The sequence below is a fragment of the Coregonus clupeaformis genome, unplaced genomic scaffold (assembly GCF_020615455.1).
Source record: "Coregonus clupeaformis isolate EN_2021a unplaced genomic scaffold, ASM2061545v1 scaf4804, whole genome shotgun sequence".
In the NCBI taxonomy this organism is placed as follows: domain Eukaryota; kingdom Metazoa; phylum Chordata; class Actinopteri; order Salmoniformes; family Salmonidae; genus Coregonus; species Coregonus clupeaformis.
In genome coordinates, this window is record NW_025538258.1 from 1307 (window position 1) to 19416 (window position 18110).

General features: G+C 44.4%; 2 protein-coding genes across 2 annotated transcripts; one reads left to right on the forward strand and one right to left on the reverse strand.

Annotated features, from left to right (window-relative positions):
* Positions 1 to 3925: 3925 nt before the first annotated feature.
* LOC121560441 (polycystic kidney disease protein 1-like 2) lies at positions 3926 to 13956 on the forward strand (the record flags this gene model as incomplete). Its single annotated transcript, XM_045220662.1, has 8 exons — positions 3926 to 4072; positions 4262 to 4464; positions 5108 to 5271; positions 5510 to 5645; positions 5799 to 5994; positions 6171 to 6390; positions 6509 to 6593; positions 13931 to 13956. Coding segments are annotated over 8 exons (1177 nt in total), but the record flags the coding sequence as incomplete, so codon positions are not given.
* Positions 13957 to 15412: 1456 nt separating this feature from the next.
* On the reverse strand, positions 15413 to 17877 carry LOC123490789 (IST1 homolog). Its single transcript, XM_045220663.1, has 4 exons — positions 17665 to 17877; positions 17196 to 17321; positions 16595 to 16601; positions 15413 to 16461 (listed from the first exon to the last, which is right to left on the reverse strand). Exons 1-4 carry the CDS (start codon positions 17860 to 17862, stop codon positions 16289 to 16291), a joined length of 504 nt encoding a protein of 167 aa, XP_045076598.1. The 5' UTR covers positions 17863 to 17877; the 3' UTR covers positions 15413 to 16288.
* Between the last annotated feature and the right edge of the window lie 233 nt (positions 17878 to 18110).

An 18110-nucleotide genomic window follows, 5' to 3' on the forward strand; every position in this document is an offset into this window, starting at 1 on the left:
CCCCCAGGCGTTCCATAAAAGCCCCCAGACTCTGGAGGTGAACTGGGGACCTCGGTCGGACACAATATCCTCGGGGACCCCATAGTGCCGGAACACGTGGGTAAAGAGGGCCTCGGCGGTCTGTAGGGCAGTAGGGAGACCCGGCAGTGGGAGGAGACGACAGGCCTTAGAAAACCGATCCACAACGACCAAAATGGTGGTATTACCCTGGGAAGGGGGTAGATCGGTCACAAAATCTACCGAGAGGTGGGACCATGGTCGTTGTGGAACGGGCAGAGGATGTAACTTACCCCTGGGCAAATGTCTAGGTGCCTTACACTGGGCACACACCGAGCAGGAGGAGACATAAACCCTCACATCCCTGGCTAACGTTGGCCACCAGTATTTCACGCTAAGGCAGTGCACCGTCCGTCCAATACCAGGATGTCCAGAGGAGGGTGATGTATGAGCCCAAGAAATAAGCCGATCACGAACCTCGAGCGGAACATACGTCCGCCCCACAGGACACTCGGGGGGAGTAGGGTCGGTACGCAGCGCCCGCTCGATTTCGCATCGACCTCCCATACTACCGGAGCCACCAGACAAGACTCCGGAAGTATGGAAGTGGGCTCAATGGACCTCTCCTCCGTGTCATACTGCCGGGACAGTGCGTCTGCCTTACCGTTCTGGGACCCAGGGATGTATGTGATCTTAAAAACAAACCGGGTCAGGAACATGTTCCACCTAGCCTGACGAGGGTTCAATCTCCTAGCTGCCCGGATGTACTCCAGGTTACGGTGATCAGTCAGAATGAGAAAAGGGTGTTGAGCCCCCTCAAGCCAATGCCTCCACACCTTTAGGGCCTGGACTACAGCTAACAGCTCCCTGTCCCCAACGTCATAATTGCGCTCCGCCGAGCTGAGCTTCTTGGAGTAGAACGCACAGGGGCGGAGCTTAGGTGGCGTGCCGGACCGTTGTGACAGGACTGCCCCAATACCGGTCTCGGACACGTCCACCTCTACTTGGAAAGGCAAAGAGGGATCCGGATGCGCCAGCACCGGGGCCGAGGCGAACAGGTTCTTCAGCTTGACAAATGCCCTGTCCGCCTCAGCTGACCACTGCAAGCGCACCGGACCCCCCTTTAGCAGAGACGTAATGGGAGCTGCAACCTGTCCAAAGCCCCGGATAAACCTCCGGTAGTAATTAGCAAAACCCAAGAACCGCTGCACCTCTTTTACGGTGGTTGGAGTTTGCCAATTACGCACAGCCGATACCCGATCTACCTCTATCTCCACGCCAGACGCGGACAACCGATAACCCAAAAAAGAGACGGACTCCTGGAAGAACAAGCATTTCTCTGCCTTGACATACAAGTCATGCTCCAACAGTCGTCTCAATACTCGGCGCACCTGGGCTACATGCTCGGTTCGTGTAGAAGAATACACTAGAATGTCGTCAATGTACACCACTACACCCTGCCCATGCATGTCCCGGAAAATCTCATCAACAAAGGATTGGAAGACTGAAGGAGCATTCATTAACCCGTACGGCATGACGAGATACTCGTAATGACCCGAGGTGGTGCTAAATGCTGTTTTCCATTCATCCCCCTCCCTAATGCGCACCAAATTGTACGCGCTCCTGAGATCCAACTTTGTGAAGAAACGCGCTCCGCGTAATGACTCCGTCATCGTCGCAATCAGTGGAAGTGGGTAACTGTATTTTACTGTGATCTGATTGAGACTACGGTAATCAATACACGGGCGCAATCCCCCGTCCCTTCTTCTTCACAAAGAAGAAACTCGAGGAGACCGGAGAAGTAGAGGGCCGTATGTATCCCTGTGCCAAGGACTCGGCTATGTAAGTCTCCATAGCCGCAGTTTCCTCTTGAGACAGGGGGTACACATGACTCCTGGGAAAAGCTGCTCCGGTCTGGAGATTTATCGCACAGTCCCCCTGTCTATGAGGAGGTAGCCGTGCTGCCCTCGATTTGCTAAACGCTAGTGCTAAATCCTCATACTCGGGGGGAATGCGCAGTGCGGGCACTTGGTTCGGACTCTCTACCGAGGTCGCCCCTATGGAAACACCTAGACATCTCCCTACACACTGGGCAGACCACTCCATAAGAGCCCTCTGTTGCCACGCTATGGTAGGATCGTGGGTGCTTAACCAGGGAAGCCCCAACACCACTGGGTACGCAGGAGAGTCAATCAGATAGAACTGAATGATTTCCTCATGACCCCCCTGCGTAGTCATCGTCAGCGGTGCTGTGACATCCCTGATCAGACTCGACCCCAACGGCCGGCTGTCTAATGCATGGACAGGGAATGGAACTTCTACCGGCCGAAGGGGAATTTTTAACCTAGCACAAAATGCCCGATCAATAAAGTTCCCAGCTGCGCCTGAATCTACTAGCGCCTTATGCTGGGAATGAGGTGCCACCTGTGGAAAACGCACAGGAATGCTCATGTGACCAACAGAGAGCTCTGGGTAAGTGGGGCGCCTACTCACCTGAAATGACTCCCCAGTGCGTGACCTGTTGTCCCCTCTCTCAGAAAACCCTCCCCAGCACCTGGCCGCGGTGTGTCCTCCACGGCCACAGTTGGTGCAGGGGTTGGCCCTCCTCGGGTTCTCCCTCCTCCTCTCTCTAGCGCCAGCACCCCCGAGCTCCATAGGAATTGGCTCAGAGGTGCTGGAGGATGGAATGGACGACCCCCACTCGGGACGTCCGCGGGCGGCCAGCAGGGTGTCAAGCCTGATGGAGATGTCCACCAGCTGGTCGAAGCATAGGTTGGTGTCCCTGCAGGCCAGCTCACGACGAACGTCCCTCTCGCAGGCTACACCGGTACTGGTCGATGAGGGCCCTCTCATTCCATCCCGCATCCGCAGCTAACGTCCGGAACTCCAGTGTGAACTCCTGTGCGCTCCTCTTCTCCTGTCGGAGGTAGAACAGACGCTCCCCCGCCGCCTTCCCTTCAGGTGGGTGATCGAAGACTGCCCGGAAGCGGCGGGGAGAACTCAGCGTAGGTGATGGTAGCTGCGTCTATTCTCCTCCATTCGGCGTTGGCCCATTCCAACGCCTTACCGGATAGACAGGAGATGAGGGCGGAGACGCTCTCGTATCCCGAGGGCGCTGGGTGTATAGTAGCCAGGTATAGTTCTATCTGCAGGAGGAACCCCTGACACCCGGCTGCAGAACCGTCATATGCCCTCGGGAGCGAGAGCTGAATACCACTGGGTTCCGGTGCTGAGAGAGGAGGACTGGCCGTTGGTGATGGGATAGTGGGCGATGGCGTGGGCACTTCCCTAGTCACCAAACGACTCAGCTTGTTGGACACCTCGTCAAGGGCGGCCTCAAGTTGCTGGAACAAGATGTCTTGATAGCGTAACCGCTCCTCCAGCAACCTGGGTGCCGCCACTGCTCCTGCTGACTCCATGATGGTGTGTTGTTCTGTCATAAGGTGAGGTGTATGTGGGGTGGAAGTCAGGCGCAGGACACCGAGGCTTAGTCCAAAAACGTTTACTAAAGTCCCAAAGAAACAATGTAATAAACAAAAAGGCACGGCCTCAAACAACAAAGGAGGCGACTAGGCGCAATTACGCACAAACAAGCGTAATTACAAAATACACAAAACACGACACGTAACACAAACGACTGGCGAAAAACAACACACAACTAATCCATACAAACACAGGGAACTTACAGGACATGTAATCAACGCAAACCAGACACAGGTGAAAAGGACAGACAAAAGCAATCGCACATGAAACATCCAACGGTGGCAGCTAGTACTCCGGGGACGGCGAACGCCTTTGCCTGCCCGAACCAGGAGGAGGAGCAGTCTCGGCCGAAACCGTGACACTCTACAGTCTAGGAATCTCTATCTCTACACTGAGGGAATAATACACAGTTTCCTGAGTGTGACGTCACGTTTCCTCCCACCAGGTATCTCAACAAGGTGACAATCCAAGACCTGCAGACACAGAAGGTTTGGCACTTCCTGTCCTCATCATGGCTGAGCTCCGACAGAGGGAAGGGGCTGACCAAGAAGACCCTCAATGCTGCCAAGAAGAATGAGATCAGAAGCTTTAGGTGACTGACCACCAGTAGAGTACAATGTTACAATATTTATGTAGAGGATTTCTAAGCAAGATCAAACATCTTGCAATGTGTCATGGATTGTTAATTCTGAACCCTTGTATCCTAGTCTGCTTTTCCAATGTAATATCCATGACTTCCACCCTGGTCATCCCCTAATGTCCCACACTTTCTATGTCCTAGAAATATTTTCCAGACCAGGACGTCGACAGGCTTCAGAGATCAGCACATCTGGGTGTCCATCGTAGACCCTCCCTGGCGTAGCCCCTTCACCCGAGCACAGAGGGTGTCCTGCTGCATGAGCCTCCTGCTCTGCACCATGGCCATCAACATCGCCTTCTGGAAGATCCCCAAAAACCAGCAGTCTCCTGTCATTGTCACCATTGGTAAATCCATAGAGATACAACATTATATTGGGAACTGGATAAGTCCTTGTGGGTGAGTTAATCAGTCCTCTTTTGTGACTGTGCCGTTCATAGCCCACAGCTAATGAGCTGCCTCTGATAAGGATGGGCAATTTTATTCTCCACTCATATAGAATTGGGACATTTTGGCTACCGGAAAAAGTATTTTCTACAGTAAAAAGAGAGCAGTGCAATACATGGGAATTACGATTAGCCTGCAATATGGATGATAACATATCGGACTTTTTAGATGCAGCTGCGTTAAGTATCAAAGACAAGGACTTGTCTCAGTTATAAATGCCAAGTCCCATTCAAAGCTTTTTTGTCCTTGGTGTTCACAGAGTTACAAGGACTAGTAGTTGTAGGCAGTGGATGGCTCCTCATAACCCTTCAATGGACAACGTTTCAGCCACATTCTTTCAACTATCCAGCCCTGAAAGACCTTGTCACACAGCACATAGTGGTTATTCAATGACCCCAAGCCCTTGATAAACCTTTCATATGGCTGAGACATACTTGACCCAGAACAACACAACAAGTGTTCAGACATTGAATTATATATTGAGTGATATAGCCTCTGTTATTGTGCCTTGACTCCATAATGGTGTGTGTTTTCTTGTCCCAGGTTCGTTAGAGGTCACTTGGGAGGAGATCATGGTGGGGGTGGAAAGCGGTTTGCTCATGTTCCCCATCAACATCCTCATCATCACCATATTCCGCAGTATCAAGCCACGATTCGTCCAACCAAAGGAGAAAACCCACGATATGCAGGGCCTGAAGCCCATTGCTGTTACCATGCCAACCATTCTTAAGGTCCTCTCTTTACATGTTCAAAAGAAAGTGTTTTTGCTGTGTTATAGTTCAGCTCCATACTTTATCTATAACCTTCAAACACTCCTTTTGTTTATTCCTTTAAGCTGTGCCTTTGTCTTACCTTCAAGGCCATACCTTATGTTATTGGTTATAGCAACCAATAAGTTGTTCTGTCCTTAAGTACTGTATTCCTGTGTATTGTGTCCCTATCTAGGACACAGAGGAGATGGTGAATCTGCTCTGTAAGAGCCAGAGGAACAAAGTGCCTGAGCTAGAGAAGAAGCCGGAGTCATGCGATGACCTTTGCTCAGCCTTGGACAGAGTGCAAGGGGTCATTCAGCTTATGCAAGGTGCTTCACTGACACTGCAGGAGCAACCTTAGAAGTCACATTAAAGCAATAGTTGGAATTGCAGTCACGTAATTCCAGTTCACACAGGTTTTGATATCATTGTAATTGTTGGAGATGTCTTGAAATGTGACATATCTGCCTTCGTATCACTAGGGTTGAGTGAAAGTGACCCACACTGGGTCTACTGCAGCAAGTTTGTCATGTACTTCCTCCACCACCTGTCCATGTGCCTGGAGCGGCTGGATGAGAGTGCCTTCCCCACCCCAGAGGCCCGTCAACACATCCTGAACACCGTCCACCTGCTACTGAAGACGTCTGAGATGGTTTTTACCAGCCACATGGCTTACAGGTTGGACAATATACTTGTGCAGAGAGGGGAATATAAATAACATTAAAAGATAGGCTTTTCCAAAAAACACTTTACACGTCATTCCCTTCCTCTCAATTTCCAATACAGTTGAATTGCTCTGTATTTGTGTGAATATCGTTGTCATACATTACTCTGACCTGTGACTCCTCTCCAAGTCCTGCCCGTGTTGCTAAGGAGAAAAGGAAAAGCTCAAGCTGCTGGTTACCCTGGTGGTTTGTGTTCGTGGGCTGGTTCTTGCTCGTCTCCATCAGTGTTGTGTCCACGTACTTCACCCTGATGTACGGCTTTGCCTATGGGAAGGAGAAGTCCATCCAGTGGGTTATCTCTTTGGCCATGTCCCTCTTCCAGAGCATCTTCATCATGCAGCCTCTTAAGGTAAGACCAGGGCTCTATATCTTACATGAAGAACATAGTCCTGAAGTTCTGTTCAATCAGTCAATTATCAGCAGATGTAAAAACAAGAATTTCATTTGATTCTTGGGTTTATTCTCAGGTGATTGGCATGGCGATCTTCTTTGCCTTCCTCCTCAAGCCAGTGGCAGTAGAAGACAGTGAGGATGTTGGACTACTCCTGAAAGGTAAGATAATCTACCACAGAATACCTACTGTACAGGGTTGTCACAAAACCATTATGCTTTACCTTAGTGACAGTTTTGCAAAGGCATAATTGATCTGTGTTTCTCAGTACTAGTACTCATAAAAGGCAATTACATCAACCCAACTCTCAGTATTGATCAAGGGTTTTACAGAGAGAGAAGGGTTACAGTCAGTATCTAAAGCGACTGTCATAGAGAGAGTCAAAGAAAATGTGGGGGGTTTTCATGTCCACACCTACTCTCATGCAGATATACAACAAAGCCTTGGATATGAATGGCTTCTGTCAAACTATTGAAACCTGTCTATTCTGCATAATTAATAGTATATGCATGTTAGACTGGAATAGAGCTGTAAGTCTGTTTTACTCTGAAATAGTATGAGAAGCATAGTATTTTGGTAGTATTTTGCTGCTATTTTGGCCAGGCCTCTATTGCAAAATAGATTTTTAATATCAATGAGACTAACCTGGTAAAATAAAGGTTAAAAACATTTAAAAATATAAAAACCTGTGTTAGTATGTCACACCATGACATTGTGCCTGAGAGGCTCACAGGGATTCTGTTCTGTTGAGCTTACCTTCTGAGATGTTGAAAAGAAAAGTCCTTTCAAAAAGGCCTGTCTTATCTGTTTTACAGAACAACATGAGATGTGTAAATTGTACTCGGGCAGGGAGATACACTGAGGAAACACAATTTAGCTCGACATGATGTCTCCAGAGGATCAATGGGGTTGGAAGGCCTGATGCCCTACAACAGACATCCTCTGCTCTGCTGCACTGACTATCAATGTGGCAAATTGAGAATATAAGTTATTTGAAAATACAGTTGTAATGTTTTCATTGAATAATTGTTACTCTTATCTTATAAGAAATGTATAAGGCATAATATGTATGAATGTATTGAAAACTATTGTATCATTGAAATTGTAATATTTATTAATATACTGATAGTTAGAAACGTTTATTCTTGTGCATTGTATGAACTTACTCAATGTATGGAATTACTCTATATTATATTAATTTTATCACAAACTGCTGATATATTGTTTTACACTGTACATTTATATTTACTTTTAAGTAACACCTCCAAAATCATTGTCACCCAAGACTGAATAACATAAATAATACAAAACCTGAGCTATATTGAATGTTTTATGAGATTAAATAACACATTGGGAAGGATCTTAGACCATTCCTCCATACATAATCTTTCCAGATCCTTGATATCCTTCGGTCTGAGATTATGGACTACCCTCTTCAGTTCAAACCTCAGGTTTTCAATGGGGTTCAAGTCGGGAGACTGAGATGGCCATTGCAAAATGTAATTTGTTTGGTAAATCAATAATTTCTTTGTGGATTTTTATGTGTGCTTGAGGTCATTGTCTTGCTGGAAGATCCAAGTTTTAGCCAAACAACTGTCCCTGTACTTGGTACAGTTCATGATACTGTTCGTTGACCTTAACAAGGGCCCTAGGACCAGTGGAAGCAAAACCGCCCCATAAAATCAAACCGTCTTCCTTCCTCACTGTGAGTAGGGACAAGATACACTTGGGTCCTTTACCAGGCAACTTCACCACTGCTCCAGTGGTTTTAAACTTCTTAATTGTTGCCATAATAGTTGTTAGTGGTATATATATATATATATATATATATATATATATATATATATATATATATATATATATATATATTTTGTAACCATTGCCTGATTTATGAAGGTCTACAGCCATTTGTCTCTCTTCATTTGTGAGTGCTTTGCCTTTCCCAATGGTGATGGATGACAAAGGGATTTTACATGTGTGTTATCTCATTTTTATACCCCACTGAAACAGGAAGCCATGGAAGATACAGTTCCTTAAACTGAGATTAATCTTTTTAAAAGTAGAATGTTAATGCAGATTTGATTTTCTTTGATTTTATTTATAAGAATATTTAGTGGTGCCAATAATTGGGACACCTACAGTATCTTTTTGAGATTTTGTTTTACTTGGTAACCCTTTCCTGCAGTGAAATGACCTAGTGGCCTCATGGGTGGAATGTTATTAATATTTTTCATAATTTCATAATGAATCAACATAATAAACATCCAGTGTTTTTATGTCAAACGGTTTTGTTATATTTCAGTCTTCTGTGATGTATATAAAGTGTAATAATGGGATGCAAACTCAAAATGTAATACATTTCAACTCTATATCTCGTTTTTTTAAGCACATAACCGTGTGTGAGGTGTATACTTTTGTTTCAAAGTAGATTCATTTAAGACTACTACCAAGAAACACTGTGTGACCCTGATTTAGCCCACTGCAGTAAAAGGTTCAACAAAATCTCTTTCAACAGTATTAGTATAAAATAAAGTTTAAAAAATCTGAGCATACAATAGACCTCAGTATTTGTATTATTTATTTTATAGTCTTGTTTGCTCATCTTTGTCAAGGGCGCCAATAATTTGGGAGGTGATTGTATCTGTGGATTCAATTAGTATTATGTATTTATTTATTGGAATACATTTACAAAATTATTAAAACAAGGCATGTCTTTGAGACTGTTTTTCCCTAAATAAGGTTATATTCCAGTGATCCATCCCCATCACAACATGAGTCCTACTTTCACTGTGCTCAGCAGATTGTTATGAAAGAAGGTGTAACACCCAATAGTAATACACTCATATCACCCCAGACAGTTATCTAACTTCCTGTCTGAGATTGTCGAAGCAACACCTCTGACTCATGTTCGTAACTCTGTGTGTCACTGCAAGCTATGGAGTTAATGGATTGCCCAGCAAAAGCACATGTGAATAAACAGCTCTATCCAAGTCAGTTTAAATTGTTACGTTCTAACTTTCTGGTACAAACTCCAGGCGGACACCAAGAAGGCTCAAACTAGATTTATTACACCCAATTGGATGCTTCAGCTGAATAACATAATGATACAGAGTCACACAGTATTTTAACTACAGTACTGTACATGAGGTAAATGTCACAGTAGGATGATCCAGGCTGGGTCAGATGGCGGTCTGGCTCTGTCCTCCCTTCTTGAGATACGATTCCGCTATCTGCATCCTGTTATCTTCACTCCACTCCCCAGCTACGACATTGAAAGCCATCTCCTCACTTCCCACAGAAACTAAACAGTTGGACAGTAACTTAACCGCGACCTTATCATAACCCAGACAGGTGGTTTCTATTCATTTCTGCAAAACGCGTTCTAACCCCAGATAAATGGCTCCTATCCGACCCTTATGGAATCATTATTGCACTCAGAGACAGGCCCCTTTTGTACTTTCCCTATGCCTAAATACAATACACATAGATTATTCAAACTAACCCATAACAGAATAATTACTACTGATATGCTAATCATACAAGAAAGGGTGCTCAGGTCTGTAGCTCAATTGGTAGAGCATGGCGCTTGTAACGCCATGGTAGTGGGTTCGATCCCCGGGATCACCCATATGTAAAAATGTATGCGCACATGACTGTAAGTCGCTTTGGATAAAAGCATCTGTTAAAATTTTTTAATACAAAATAAAAAAAACGGTCTCCAACAAAACTCTCTGGGCAAATACCTCAGATTAACGTCCAATTTAGATCGATATTAGACGTTGGAGTTGTCAACAAATGGGTGTTCAGTTTGAAATCAATCTGTTGATTTTTGGATAACAATTCTTTGATGTTGGTATTGATAATGGTAACAATGTTGACTGGACCAGTTGAGTCACTCACTCCTCATTCCTGACATTAGCACTGACAGATGATATGGAGCTGAAAAGGAAGTGACAGTTTAACATGCTGTCTGATGTGACAAATAACTGGTCTAATGAACTGAACTCTCCTCATCAGAAACCTATTAGAGAGTCTGTATACAGTGGCTTGCGAAAGTATTCACCCCCTTGGCATTTTTCCTATTTTGTTGCCTTACAACCTGGAATTAAAATTGATTTTTGGGGGGTTTGTATCATTTGATTTACACAACATGCCTACCACTTTGAAGATGCAAAATATTTTTTATTGTGAAACAAACAAGAAATAAGACCAAAAAACAGAAAACTTGAGCGTGCATAACTATTCACCCCCCCAAAGTCAATACTTTGTAGAGCCACCTTTTGCAGCAATTACAGCTGCAAGTCTCTTGGGGTATGTCTCTATAAGCTTTGCCCATTCTTCAAGGCAAAACTGCTCCAGCTCCTTTAAGTTGGATGGGTTACGCTGGTGTACAGCAATCTTTAAGTCATACCACAGATTCTCAATTGGATTGAGGTCTGGGCTTTGACTAGGCCATTCCAAGACATTTAAATGTTTCCCCTTAAACCACTCAAGTGTTGATTTAGCAATATGTTTAGGGTCATTGTCCTGCTGGAAGGTGAACCTCCGTTCCAGTCTCATATATCTGGAAGACTGAAACAGGTTTCCCTCAAGAATCTCCCTGTATTTAGCGCCATCCATCATTCCTTCAATTCTGACCAGTTTCCCAGTCCCTGCCGATGAAAAACATCCCCACAGCATGATGCTGCCACTACCATGCTTCACTGTGGGGATGGTGTTCTCGGGGTGATGAGAGGTGTTGGGTTTGCGCCAGACATAGCAATTTTAGTCTCATCTGAACAGAGTACCTTCTTCCATATGTTTGGGGAGTCTCCCACATGGCTTTTGGCGATCACCAAACGTGTAAAGCCCAGCTCTGTGGAGTGTAAAGCTTAAAGTGGTCCTATGGACAGATAATCCAATCTCCGCTGTGTAGCTTTGCAGCTCCTTCAGGGTTATCTTTGGTCTCTTTGTTGCCTCTCTGATTAATGCCCTCCTTGCCTGGTCCGTGAGTTTTGGTGGGCGGCCCTATCTTGGTAGGTTTGTTGTGGTGCCATATTCTTTCCATTTTTTAATAATGGATTTAATGGTGCTCCGTGGGATGTTCAAAGTTTCTGATCTTTTTTTATAACCCAACTCTGATCTGTACTTCTCCACAACTTTGTCCCTGACCTGTTTGGAGAGCTTGTTCTTCATGGTGCCGTTTGCTTGGTGGTGCCCCTTGCTCGGTGGTGTTGCACTCTGGGGCCTTTCAGAACAGGTGTATATATACTGAGATCATGTGACAAATCATGTGACACTTAGATTGCACACAGGTGGACTTTATTTAACTAATTATGTGACTTCTGAAGGTAATTGGTTGCACCAGATCTTATTTAGGGTCTTCATAGCAAAGGGGGTGAATACATATGCACGCACCACTTTTCCGTTATTTATTTTTTTGAATTTTTTGAAACAAGTTATTTTTTTCATTTCACTTCACCAATTTTGACTATTTTGTGTATGTCCATTACATGAAATCCAAATAAAAATCCATTTAAATTACAGGTTGTAATGCAACAAAATAGGAAAAACGGCAAGGGGGTTGAATACTTTTGTTCACAGTGTAGAGTGCCCAAACCCCCTGCTAGGAAAGTATGCAAAGTCACATGATCTCTAAGACTAAGAATGTGTTTGATAAATAAAACAACAATTTAAGACCTTGCATTCATCCCTTGGGTAATGAGAAAAGGCAGCTCCACTGAAACATTTATTTCTTCTGAGGGCTTTGAGATCCATTATTCAGTACATGCAGTTGATCATGTATTCATTCATTTTGTGAGTCTCCATAGAACTGAAGGCTGAACCTGAGGAAATGTGTGTGTTTGTGTAATCAATCATTTCGTCTCTGCAAGGCTTCAGTATCAATGGAGATTGCAATAGAGGTAAATCCCACTGCAGCAACAATGGACAGTGGTCAGACAGAACATTATCCATTCCAAACGAATATCTGACCTCAGTTAAAATGAATCGGGCCCTCTGCAGAATATGTTTTAATAAAAAGCATAAATTAATCAATTCAAGTCAATGTGAGAAATGAATTTAGTGCATTTATTGGGGAATTGCCAGCTAATAAAATGTTGGAAGAGGGGATATTAATATTCTGTGAACCTAAATTGAGTCTGTCTACTCCCCTTTAGCGTATTAAAAATAGAGTTTGGCCATGAGCAGAAAGGAAAGTGCTTCAGGGCTTCAACCTCTGACTGGGTGACTCATGGCAGGGAAGCAGCCTTCTCCAATTGGTTGTTTTCTTTTTAGTCTTGCTATTTTAAAACCCTTAACTAAACTCTGCACACAGAGAGGGTTGTCAGCGGTCAATGGTGTTGTACTCAGGTAGAATGTAATAAGAATTATTTTTATATTATATTGTGTATAGTAATAACCTAATTGTCTTAGTTGATCTTTGTTGTTAGGTCAAGCCAACCTGAGAAACCAGGACTTATGCTGCTTCATTTCCCCTATGCGCTTAACTCAATACTCCAAACAGTGGAAAAACACTGAAAAGTCCCCATAATTAAACTTGAAAGTGTTTTTTCGACGGTAACCTCACACATCACCAGGTGCAAACGTAATCGTCTGTGGCACCATAGGACCTTTTCACAAAAAGATTGTTAATAAGGAGCCGGTGGAGAACATTGGCAGAACCGGGGACAAACCCCACCTCCACCATCACTCCACTTTGATCAGGTAGCTAGCCTTGTCACTGCCATTCTACAGGGACCCATCAAATGTTCTCTCAAACAGTACAGCACTGAACAAATCCCAGTTCTCAAGTGCGCAAACCTGTCATCCTATGTAGTGAGCAGTTTGAGCAACTTTAGGCTTATGTTTACTGTGAACACTCGGGCTGTACCCTGCACCCATTCCTACACCGCCAGACATGTGGGTGACCCCTGTCTCTCCATCCCCTACTCTGCCACATACAAACTGCATGCCCCACATCTGTAAACAGCACCATGCAGAGCTGAACACAAGTGGACTCTTTTAAAGACTACAGGGCCTAGCACCCATCCTCTGCCCTATCCCTACCTCAGAAGGGGGTAGCAGCCTGTATTGCCACCAGGGAGAGAGGGAGACAGAGCTGTCAAAATAGCTCATCATCGTCCACAGTCAGAGACGTTTAGTGGCGCTGCACAGTGACTCACCTAGCTGGGTCAGCTTGACACTCAGAATAAACTAATTCATGCAGCTACAGACACCTTAGATTAGAACCTCTCAGACAGCCATCTGGACAGGACAGGACACTCTGTGATGTGACAATGAACAAAACTGGAGTGCCACAGATCAAAGACCACTCTGATGTAGCATCTCCTCTCTTTGAAGTTATAAGGACTCTGAGCACAGTAGGCCAGTGGCAACTTAATTGGGGAGGATGGCTCATAGTAATGCCTGGAACGGAATAAATGGAATGGTATCGAACACATCGAACACATGGTGGTTTCCATGTGTTTGATACCATTCAATTCACTCCATTCGCCAGGTCCTCCCCTCAGCAGCCCCCTGTGACTCTGAGGGACTTATTCTGAACCATTTTAACCCAACTGGCACAGAGAGTAGGCATTCCACATAGTAATAATGTCACATAGAGCTTTGTACTGTTGGGCTAGTCCACTTCACACGGTCACCCCAACTCCCTTACATCCACTGGCAAAACACATCAAGACAAAAAGTTATGCCAGGATTGACAAAAGCCTCAAGCTCCTGAGAGTTCCAGGAAAACATCCCATTGCAATGCTACAGATCTATACAAGACAACAGTGTCAAACAAGCATCCCTCTGCAGGAACCTGGGCCGTGTTCTGCCAGCACAAAACTTGGGAAACTTCCTGAAACGGAGATTCCACTTCAAACTTAGTTGAAGTACACTTATTTTTATTTATTTTCTGTTTGTTTCAAGGTATTTTCAAGGTCGTTGAATGAAACCCTGCTCCCTTGGCAATGGGTCCCTCTAGGCTTAGGAGACTCATTTCTGTGGAGACAACAAACCCAGTTAACCTGTTAGAATGTTGAATGAGGATTATTGAGTGGGTTGAGACATCCTGTGTCTGTGTGTAACCCTTTACCTGCCTCATCCACTGAGGCATCCATATCAGTCAAGCTTCACTGTTCATGTAGTAATCTACCCTCTAGTGGCAGTACTAGTATCTACACTGCACTACCAACTGAGTTCCTTTGATTCCAGTAGCACTGCTTCACTTGACAAGATATGACGCCAAAACAATTACATCTCTCGGAAATTAGCCACACCAGAACTTCAATTAGAAATATGTCCTTTATTAGACAGAAAAAACATAGCCTATTATCTGTTTTATGTGACAAGATATACACTTGCTAATCAAAGTTAGTATCAAACATTCTTCAAACAATCCTACAGCACACCTAAGAGGATGAGCAGTGAGCAGGTCACTGTACAGTAGTGTTAAAGCCATATTTTAGTATGGTGGAGTAGACAGTCCTAACGTCCATCCATTATATATTGGTGAAAACAAGCTAGAAGACAGGAACAGCAAATCCACCCCCTTTCTCTCGTTTATCAAAATGTCTTCTTCCATCACCAAGATTCAATACATTTTCATCAAATTAAAAAAATCTTGAACTAATTTTAACATAGACAGAAATAGTGGTCCTCTGTAGCTCAGCTGGTAGAGCACGGCGCTTGTAACGCCAAGGTAGTGGGTTCGATCCCCGGGACCACCCACACACAAAAATGTATGCACGCATGACTGTAAGTCGCTTTGGATAAAAGCGTCTGCTAAATGGCATATTATTATTAAATAGGCATGTTATGCGTACATCGTCTGAATATGCTTATAGAACGGGAAGGCCTCTGATGATGGTGCACATATGACACACATACATAGATAACATACTGAATCACACTATAAACCTCTATTACACAAAGAGGAAGAAGAACCCATTACATTTTGAGGGACATATTTACATCACAAACTTACATGGTCAAGTGGTTTTTCATATAGACTATAATTTCTGTCACCAGTCAAATCATGCATTCCCTTCACCAATTCATTGCATGGGTTATATTACACAAGCATGGAAAGTGCATGTATAGTGTTAGACTAAATCAGCTTTAAAACAATAAGTTAATTTTATTAGGAGAAAAAAATACACCAAATTATTTCAAGTCTGATTGAATCCCTCCACCGCATGTAGGGTAACAGATACTTCATAGAACAGGTTTCAGACAGAGCCAGAGTAATGAGGGTAAAACCCGACATGGACAGGGTGCTACGGCCTTGAAAATGTCCTAGGCCTTAATACTTCGACACAATGGGTGTGTACCAGAAAACAGGTTTTTCTACTATGCGATTCAGTGACAGTTAAAAACCAGTTTCATGAAACCCACCAACAAGTAACGATTGAGATTCTGTATCACTCGATCCAGTCTCTGGACGAGAGACACGATTAATTAAGACTATTTCATTATTAACCAAATATTGGCTCATACAGTGAGTCAAGGGGATACGTGACAACCGTAGCAACAAGAACGCTCAAGAGGTTACATAGAATAGTAGTTACTATCAGGAAGGCCATTTTATATCCAAAGTGCTCATATAAAGATGACATCTATACGGTCCAGTTTTGATTGGATGTAGTCGATAATAAAATGGACTGTCAAATAGCCCTCTAAAGGGCCTTCACCTTCAGTGTGCCAGACAGACATGTGTTTGAATGAGGTATAGTTAATGTTAACATCAGTAAAAACTACACAGTGAGGAGAGTTTCACTGCAAAGGGTGCCAATACAAATATTTCAATATTTCCTGATACTGTAGCTGTGGTGACTGACAACACAGAGGAGCATGATGGGATACTAGAGGACTAGGTCTTCTTCTTCAGATCCTCAAAGCGTCGTGACAGGTCATCAAAGTCGATGTCATCAGAGCTCGCAGTGTTCCGTCCAACTCCAAAGGAGGAAGTGGGAAGCGTGTCGGGAACTGAGGGCAGCTCAGGGAGGGCGTTGTTATCGTAGATCTGGGATGAAGGCCCGGGGCCTGTGGAAAGAAGATAGGTTTAGATTTACATTACAAATACACCCCCAATGCAACTGTTATGCAAAAAGCAAGCAATACTATCGTTGAAGAGATTGACGTGTAGGAAAGGATATATTCATTGAAAACAACTTACCAGAGACCTGGGATGGACCAGAAGGTTTAATAGACAGCTCATCAATCTGAAAAACACACACGCATGTGTTAAGACGATCTCTCTACCCTGCCTGCATGTTGAAATGTTAAAGTTCTATAGATACATGAGAAGGCAGAGGAAAACAATGTTTTGTATGTTAGTATGTGATTGGGGAGGAAGAATCATTGAAGTAGTGCATTGCTGAGAAAGCCAACACCGCTGGGGTAAGAATGAGCAAAAAGCAAGAACTAATAATATAATTCACCTCAAAATTGCATTCACTTCACTATGAAGAACTTTGCTTCCCTACCACATCCAGTAACATACTAGTTTGACAGCAAGCAGATCTCACTCAGAGCATTCAAAGACAGTCGTATGCAGTTCAGCACAAGGTTAGTGATTAGCAGTTCATACCAGCTATGGCCCGTTTCCACATTCTATCTGTTCTTATCCAATCCCTATCATGTCCCTGTAGCATAGCACTGTGCTGAAAAGAGATGGCACAAGCAAACTATAATGAACTCCTCTTCCCTGAAAGGTGAACTGGCCGTCTGTCCATCTGTCTGGAGAAGCAGAAGGTGCAGGGGGCTCTGACACTTACAGACTCGTAGGTGGGGGGGCAGCTCGGCAGCTCAGGGGGCTGCCCTCCTCTCATTGGAGGCTGGAAGTTGTTAAAGGCATCATAGGTGCCAACAGAGGGGCCGTTGAACCCTATGGGGCCAGGCATCTGAAGAAAAACCCCCAGAATATAAATAAAAACATCACATTCATATCAACATCTCTATTTTTCAGTCTTAAAGCTGGAATCCTTAATGGTGACACAGTTAGCGATATTACAACAACAACGAAGTTACTGCAAACAAGTAACACTGTTTTCTTCCCCTCTGACATCATTGCACGCGCGATAGAAGAGCAAAATGTACTGCACTTTTTTTTTTACCCTGCTGCACGAAGCACCTCAGCTCGGCAACAAAAACAATAACGGTCAGTGGCGTTGTTTCCCCCTACTGCGGACTCGCCAAATAAGAGTTAGGTGTCATTTATGCCACTATTGAAAAGAATGGTCTTACTGCTCCTTTGGGTGTTGGGTAGCTGAACGCTGATGGGGGGCCCATGGGCATGGGCATTGCTCCAGCAGTGAAGCCGCCTCCACCACCTCCTCCACCGCCTGGCTTCTTGAAGTCAGAGTCCACGTCGATGAGGTCAGCCTCCTCGCCTGTACACACCTCTGGCTGCGAGGGGGAAATAAAAATCCAAATGTTATTCATCACGATTCGTAAACAACAGGTGTAGACTAAAAGGTGGTGCATGGTCAATCCAACGTCTCCATTGGCCATGCAGCATTTATGGCGACACGGCCTCTGCAGAAGTCAGGGCATTCATACTACTTGCGCGTCGCGGAGTAGCGCATAGCTGATGTCAAGGAAGTGAGTTTGTGTTTATACAGGAACTCCCACCCCCACATACCGTCAACCAATCATGTCAATGCGGAGCTATACAGAGCCCTCCGCATTGT